General features: G+C 40.9%; 1 protein-coding gene across 1 annotated transcript; it reads left to right on the top strand.

Annotated features, from left to right (window-relative positions):
* Positions 1–693: 693 nt before the first annotated feature.
* On the top strand, positions 694–5124 carry LOC145401067 (uncharacterized). The gene has a single exon (XM_080273442.1). The coding sequence runs from the start codon at positions 694–696 to the stop codon at positions 5122–5124; it is 4431 nt and encodes a 1476-aa protein (XP_080129568.1).
* Positions 5125–8273: the final 3149 nt, after the last annotated feature.

The following is an 8273-nucleotide window of genomic DNA, read 5'->3' as shown; positions in this document are numbered from 1 at the left end:
CTAAACAGATTTGTAGTGGGAGCTGGTGAAGAGGGAATGAGCAGAACTACCTTGGACTGTGAAGGGAGAGGGTGACGAGGGCTGGTCGGTGGTCGGCGGAGCCGGGTTGTGGTTTTACATCAATATATATATTTATCTGTATTTGTGAGTGATATTATCTGCTGACCCATATAGCAGAATTTTGTATATTTCTATGTTATGTTTATTATTCGGTGTGTAATGTGATTCATGCTTTATTGTGGTAAATAGTGTTGGTGAAAGTAAATACTGGTTTTAGGGAATGAGGATTTTTAATGTAGCCTGAAGGAAAAGGAACACAAGGATTCCTAACCAATGATTTGATACTAGATTTGTTTTGTGGGTTCTGTTACGCACCTTGTTCGGGATCAGCCGGTGTCTGCTCAGAACTAAAGCTACGTGACAAAATTGGGGGCCTGTCCGGGATCCTTTTGCTCCTTTTGCTACTTTATTGCACTGTTTTAATTGTGTTGATCTAATGTGTATTTAAATTTTAAAGAAGGTATTAGTAACTCTTCAAAATGACTTGATGCTGAGCAATTCCTTCAGTCACCTACAGTGGAGATTTTAATTGATTTGAAGAAGGCAGACTTACTTAAAATTGCTGAAAAGTTTGATTTTAGTGTAAGGAAAAGTTGGTATAAATTTCAAATTAGGAATGAATTGATAAAGTATATGGTGGATGAAGAATTGCTCCATAAGGGTGCACTCGATTATATAGAGCATGATGGTGATATGGTGAGGATAAAGGAACTAGAACTAGAGAATCAGTACCGTATGAGAGAACTAGAGGTTCAGAGAGAAATTAAATTAAAAGAGTTGGAGCTTAGAGCAACAGCACCATCCACGGTTCCTTTTAACATAGCTAGCAATGCGATTTTGGTTCCGCCATTTCAGGAAAATGCAGTGGATAATTATTTTAGATATTTTGAGAAAGTCGCAGTTAGTTCGGGTTGGCCGAAGGAACACTGGACAGTGCTACTCCAGTCTGTGTTAACTGGTAAAGCCCAAGAAATATACATGTCTATGTCTGTTGATGACTGCCGTGATTATGAGAAAGTGAAAAGTGCTGTGTCGAAAGGGTATGCATTGGTGCCTGAAGCTTACCGACTGAAATTTCGAAATCTGCTGAAAAGGGATGATCAGAGTTTCTTGGATTTTGCAAGAGAAAAAGAAAGTCTGTTTGGTCGATGGTGTGAGAGTGAAAATGTGGGTCGTGATTATGATAAGCTGTGCCAGATGTTACTCGTTGAGGAATTTAAGAGGTGCTTACCTGATCGAATTAAGGTATATTTAAATGAAAACCGGGTAAAGGTGTTGAATGATGCTGCCAGAATGGCAGAGGATTATGCCCTGATCCATAAAATGCATAGTGTAGTAGGTACTGAAAACTTTGTAGAACCACAGCCTACTCCACTGACAGGTAAGAATGAGTTCACAAGTGACAAAAGAGAGACCGCCAGCCCTAGTCGTAACTCTACTAGTGATAAAAGGAAGCCAGTAAGATGTTTTAACTGTAAATTGATGGGTCATACTGTTAATAATTGCTGGTTCTTAAAAGATAAAAAGTCCAAGGATGTTCCAACAGCTCTTGCCAGTATTAAAAGTATAAAGGATGTAAAAACTCCAGTAGATGTCAATATGCTTGTAGAAGATACATGTAAGATGGGTAATGTAAGAGATGAATTTAAGCCATTTTGTTCAGAAGGAAGTGTGTCCCTGCGTGATGATGAAAATGGTAAAAAGCCTGTGGTTATATTGAGAGATACAGGGGCGGTGCAGTCACTGCTGCTGGAAGGTGTGTTACCACTATCTAGGGAGACTTCTGATGCTAATGTTGTTTTAGCAGGCATTGAGTGTGGGCACATGACTGCTCCATTGTATAAAGTTCATCTCGAATGTAAATTCCTTGATGCAGATGTAACTGTAGCAGTGGTGCCTAAGTTACCAATGGAAGGTGTATCATTTATATTGGCAAATGACTTGGCAAGAGATATGGTATTTGTTAACTCCAAACTGAAGGTAGCTGTTCTAAGTACTCCAGACCTAAACAGCGGTGAGCCGGAGGAAGCAGACGCCACGGAGGTGTTCCCCGCCTGTGCGGTCACGAGGGCCATGCAACGGGCCGTGCATGTCAGACCCGATCCACTGGACCACGAATCCCATCAGGCAGCCGATGTGAGTCAGTGTGCATCTTATCCATCCAAGGTATGTGGACTAGATGGAAATGTGGAGGGTGACGAGATAGCCTCATTATTCAATCACGAGACTGACAGTGATAACACCAAGCTAAGTAATTTTCTTGTCGAAAATAGCAGGCTTATAGATCAGCAAAGATGTGATGCAGAACTGCGTAAGATTGCTGAACTAGCTATGTCAGAAGAGGAAGTGTCAGGTGTCCCTACTGGGTACTATAAGAAGGGTGGCGTGCTAATGCGTAAGTGGAGGCCTCGTCACGTGGCTGCAGGAGATGAGTGGCATGTCATACACCAGGTTGTGGTCCCCGCACCGTACAGGTCCCAGGTTCTCGGCCTTGCACATGACTCACCGTTGTCAGGTCATATGGGAATTAACAAGACATGTAGGAAAATAATGAACCACTTTTATTGGCCGGGGTTACGGAAAGATGTTGCAAAATATTGTAAATCGTGTCACCAATGTCAGGTTGTGAGAAAACCCAATCAGAAAATACCTGTTGCACCTCTGTACCCAATTCCTGCTATTTCTGAACCTTTTAGCCATGTAATTGTAGACTGTGTTGGTCCACTTCCGAAAACTAAGTCTGGTAATAATTATCTCCTCACTATTATGTGTTCCTCCACCCGATACCCTGAGGCAATCCCCTTACGTAAGATCAGTGGCAACAAAATTGTCCAAGCACTAACCAAGTTCTTTTGCACGTTTGGACTGCCCAGAGTAATACAGACTGATCAAGGCAGTAACTTCCTCTCCCGAGTGTTCCAGTCAGCAATGCAACAGATAGGGATAGAACACCGTGTGTCAAGTGCGTATCACCCAGAGTCGCAGGGTGCGTTGGAAAGGTTCCACCAAACGCTAAAGAATATGGTGCGAATTTGTTGCCATGAGAAGGATGATCAGTGGGATGAAATGATTCCATTATTGTTGTTTGCAGTCAGGGAATCGGTGCAGGATACACTGGGGTTTAGCCCGTTTGAGCTGGTGTTTGGGCATGAAGTGAGAGGTCCACTTAAGATGTTAAAAGAGAAATGGTTAAGTGATGATTCTGAAACTAATGTGTTAAAACATGTAATGGACTTTCGCATGAAACTCAACAGGATGTGTGAGCTGGCAAGAGCGAACCTCTGTGACTCCCAGAGACGGATGAAGACGTGGTACGACAAAGATGCTCAGTCACGAACATTTTCACCTGGTGATAAGGTACTAGTCTTCCTGCCCGTCCCTGGGCAGTCACTGAAGGCACGCTATTTCGGACCCTATGTGATTGAGAAAAAGCTAAGTGATCTCAATTATGTTGTTAAAACTCCGGATAAACGTAAAGAGTCAAGGCTTTGTCATATCAACCAGATAAAGAAATATATAGAACGTAGAGGTGAAGAGCCTGTTGAAAACTGTAAAGATGTAATCATGCTTCATGATGTAAGGGATGTGACTGGTGATGGAGATGAGAAAGATGATCCTCTAGCTAATGTACCTCACTCCAAGTTAGTTAATTCAGACATACTAAATAATCTACAAGAAAAACTTGGACACTTGGATTTAACTAAACAGCAGCAGCTGGCTACATTAATATCAGACTTTGCTTGCCTGTTTTCTGATGTTCCAGGTCACACAAATTTAATTTATCATGATATTGATGTTGGCAAAAATAGTCCTGTGAAGCAGCATCCGTACAGAATTAATCCTACTAAGCATAATCAGTTAAGGGATGAAGTCCAGTACATGTTAGAAAACGGGATTATAGAGCAAAGTGTAAGTGGTTGGAGTTCACCATGTATACTGGTACCTAAGTCTGATGGTGGGATTAGGTTCTGCACGAATTTCAGGAGAGTGAATACTTTGACTAGAGATGATTCATATCCCATACCACGTATTGATGACTGTATTGACCAAGTTGGCAAGGCAAGGTATGTAACTAAGGTGGACCTGCTGAAGGGCTATTGGCAGATTCCCCTGACGGAAAGGGCAAGAGAAATATCTGCGTTTGTGACTCCAGATGGACTCTTTCAGTATTGTGTAATGCCTTTTGGTTTGAAAACCGCGCCTGCGACCTTCCAGCGTCTAATTAATGGTCTAACGTCGGAGTTAGATGGATGTAGAGCATATCTGGATGATATAATAATCTACAGCGAGACCTGGGATGATCACCTGGTGAGGCTGCAGGCGCTGTTAGAGAGGCTCAAGGAAGCAAACCTAACGGTAAACCTTGCAAAGAGTGACTTTGCCCATGCGCGGGTCACCTACCTGGGATATATAGTAGGTCAAGGTCAAGTAATTCTTCTAAATTGCAAGATTGATGCCATTGACAAGTTTCCAGTACCAAAGTCAAAGAGAGAGGTGATGAGGTTTCTTGGCATGGCTGGTTATTACAGAAGATTTGTTAAGAATTTTTCAGATGTAGTTGCTCCATTAACTGATTTATTAAGGAAAAATGTAAAGTTCATTTGGTCAGAATCTTGTGAAAATTCATTCAAGACAATCAAAGCTATGCTGGTATCCTCACCCATTCTTAGCTCTCCTGATTTTGATAAGGGATTTATACTTTATGTTGATGCCAGTGATGCTGGTGCAGGAGCAGTGTTATGTCAGACAGACACCAGGGGTATTGATCACCCAGTGTGTTATTTCTCTAAGAAATTCAATAAGCACCAGAAAAATTATTCTACAATAGAGAAAGAGGCATTAGCTCTGATGCTAGCCCTGAGACACTTTGAAGTCTACTTATATCCTGCTCGAGAACCTGTGAAGATCTATACTGACCATAATCCTTTAACTTTCATAGCAAAGATGAGTGGGAAGAACCAAAGGATTTTAAGATGGAGTTTAGAAATGCAGAAGTACAATTTGGATATTAACCACATAAAAGGAAAAGAAAATATCCTTGCTGATGTTTTGTCCAGAGGATAGGTCAGATAATGATTGAAAACAGATTGTAAATAACTAAAATATATAGGTATCAATATTACTGTTATCTATGTAAAGATTTCCTCTTCAGTTGACCACCTAATGTTGCCCAGTACCTCTTCTAAGATAATGTGTGTGCTTAGTTTCCTGGTGATGAAATATATAACAAGTATATAAGAATATGTGCCGTGAAATAATAGGATCTATGGGTTTTGGTTAAAAAAAAAAAAAAAAAAAAAAAAAGTTAATACTTTTTTTTTCTTTTAAGGAGGGAGGTGTTACGTGGGTGGCAATGACACGGCACGGCTCACCCGACCACCTACAAGTGCCTGATCTTTACATGTAATGTCACCACCTTCACTAGTGATCTCGGAATGCTGTTGGGACAAAGACCGAACGACTGGACCATGCTGCAGCACATTTGCTATGTTGACAAGGGTTGTGGATCCAGGGCTTGAGGATTCGGACTCATTCGAATTCTAAACAGATTTGTAGTGGGAGCTGGTGAAGAGGGAATGAGCAGAACTACCTTGGACTGTGAAGGGAGAGGGTGACGAGGGCTGGTCGGTGGTCGGCGGAGCCGGGTTGTGGTTTTACATCAATATATATATTTATCTGTATTTGTGAGTGATATTATCTGCTGACCCATATAGCAGAATTTTGTATATTTCTATGTTATGTTTATTATTCGGTGTGTAATGTGATTCATGCTTTATTGTGGTAAATAGTGTTGGTGAAAGTAAATACTGGTTTTAGGGAATGAGGATTTTTAATGTAGCCTGAAGGAAAAGGAACACAAGGATTCCTAACCAATGATTTGATACTAGATTTGTTTTGTGGGTTCTGTTACGCACCTTGTTCGGGATCAGCCGGTGTCTGCTCAGAACTAAAGCTACGTGACAACGGTCATGGTTTTTAACTTAGGAACACAAAATTTTGCATAGTGGTAGACGTTCCCCCCGGCCATGTTTTAGGCAAGATAAGACTTCCGATGTCCATACCCCACGGTGGGGACTGCCTCCAAGAGGGACAACGGTTCAGTCTTTACGTAAGCACACGAAATTCTGCACAAAAATAAACCTTTACTTGAATTGAATTTATAGAGAGTGGGACTCTCAAAGTCTGCCCCTCTGCCTCCCATATTAACAGTTAACTCTTCCCCTTAATTAATTGCAGGGGTGGGTGAGGCAACCCAAGTTTTTTTTTTTTTTTTTCTTGTTTCTTTGCTTTTTAAACTATTTCGTAGTGGAAACAACACAAGTCTTCTATTCCAGGTGATATCAGATTATATTAATCTAAGTATGATAATATGAGTCTAAGAGAGATGATACTAATACCATCAACCCTCTCATTGTTAGGAGAACTCTAGCACTTGCAACTGCAAAAACTGTAAGTGTAAATACATTGAGTTCCTAATTGTCACACAATCAGCCATAATCATCCTCACCCGACTATTTCGCTAGGACTTACAAGTGTGACCTTCCAGCAGCACCCAATGTGTGTGTGGCCAACATCAGGCCGACTGAATGCATCCTGTGCAGGCAGCAGGAGAGGCTGGTCTGAATGTGTACGGACCCCTCAGAGGCACCCCTATCATGAGTGTATTAATGATGACACTATCAGTATTCTCAAGCTACTGCAACTTCCTCTAAGCTGAATAAAATCATCTGACGTTGGCTGTATCAAACTACTAAAGAAGGGGCAACCATGAGAGGGTTAAGGTGTAACAGGCAAAGTAAATCGCTGAAGAAGAAGTGTTATGAAAGCCCCAACATCAGTGAGAACACGGTCCAAAGGAAACACCGCTGCATACTGTAAAGCTGTCAGGTGTATTATATATGATGGTGGTGGTTGTAGTGCCTACAGCATCAGTTATGGGGGTGTAAAGAAAGTAAACTGACATGTGCATTATCTAACACACTGGGTGCAACATCAGCAGCAACAGTTATAAACCTGTGGTGAATGAAGGAGTAAAGGAACCAGATCTGTTGTAAATAGTGTCCAGTGCATTTTCCAAGACGCTGGTTGCAACATCGAAGGGAGCATTTATTACCTGTAAGGAGTGCAAGAGTAACGGGCCTGCAAATGCAAGCTGTAAGGTGGCACGTGTATATAAGACGAAGATTGTAATACATTAAACAACATTAACCCTTCGAAAACAAGACATCCTGTTTAGGTTGTTCGTGCCACCCCCACATTTTTTTAAAATTTATGGGAAACTTCTTACAAGAATGAAGACTCTGTGTAATGCCTACAGCTAGAAAAGCCTCTCCTAAGTTGAATAAATCGTCTACAGGCAGGGAATACAAAATACATCCTGAAACTGAATGGGTTAGTGTACGTGTTAAGGAATGAGAGTAATGGGGTTGTGTCTGCAAAATATAAGCAGATAGCTATATTAGAAGACGGAAGTTGCATTACGTAACATACATTTATTTAAAATTTAACTATGAAACGTTAACGGAGCTACCTCTAAATACCACAGGCTAACACTATCACTGTCCAAGATGGCATTTCCATAACCTGAAGTAAAATATATATGCAATTTCCATGGAAGATAATTGGTTTATAACTGCATATTGTTAGCCAATGTTTATAACATTATCAAAAACGGTACATGGGATATCGAAAGTAATTTTTATGTACACTTAACAGGAAAAAAAAGTTATCTTACAGTTCGGCGTTTACTTCGCACTTGGGTATATCCGTCATCCTCCCCACTCCTGACACATCAAACAATTATCTTTGGGCTGCAAAACATATCAAGTCTTTCTCAGCCTTGCACTATTAGCCAGGAGAGGAAAGTGAGAAGAGGGGTGAGGTTCGGTATTAAGCCTCAGGCAGTAACGGTATCGTATCTGCAAACTGGAAACTGACATTCACAAATTCTAAGACGTAATTTGCATGGCCTAAACTTGATTATAAAGCAACATTTGGTGCGCCTTAGCACATCAGAAGGTAACAGAGTGCAAACTTATTTTATGACATTCGTAAAACTTGGAGAAATGTCCAAGCTTAACTTTTACCCTTCTGTTGCAATCACTGAGTCTAATATTTACTCGCTGAATTCCCAACCTTGATATGGTTATAGAGAATATTTTATGTCGACGCTCTGTTGTCTATACAACATCCCTACCTGTCTACATTTCCTT

The sequence above is a fragment of the Coenobita brevimanus genome, chromosome 6 (assembly GCF_032717465.1).
Source record: "Coenobita brevimanus isolate Jiangsu-jjx chromosome 6, ASM3271746v2, whole genome shotgun sequence".
Classification (NCBI taxonomy): Eukaryota; Metazoa; Arthropoda; class Malacostraca; order Decapoda; family Coenobitidae; genus Coenobita; species Coenobita brevimanus.
Note: the sequence above shows the minus strand (reverse complement) of the source record. Positions and strands in the feature narration are given on the sequence as shown.

What these genes read in the sequence shown, in the direction of transcription:
- LOC145401067 (XM_080273442.1), top strand. Translation starts at nt 694, where the DNA reads ATGGTGGATGAAGAATTGCTCCATAAGGGTGCACTCGATTATATAGAG.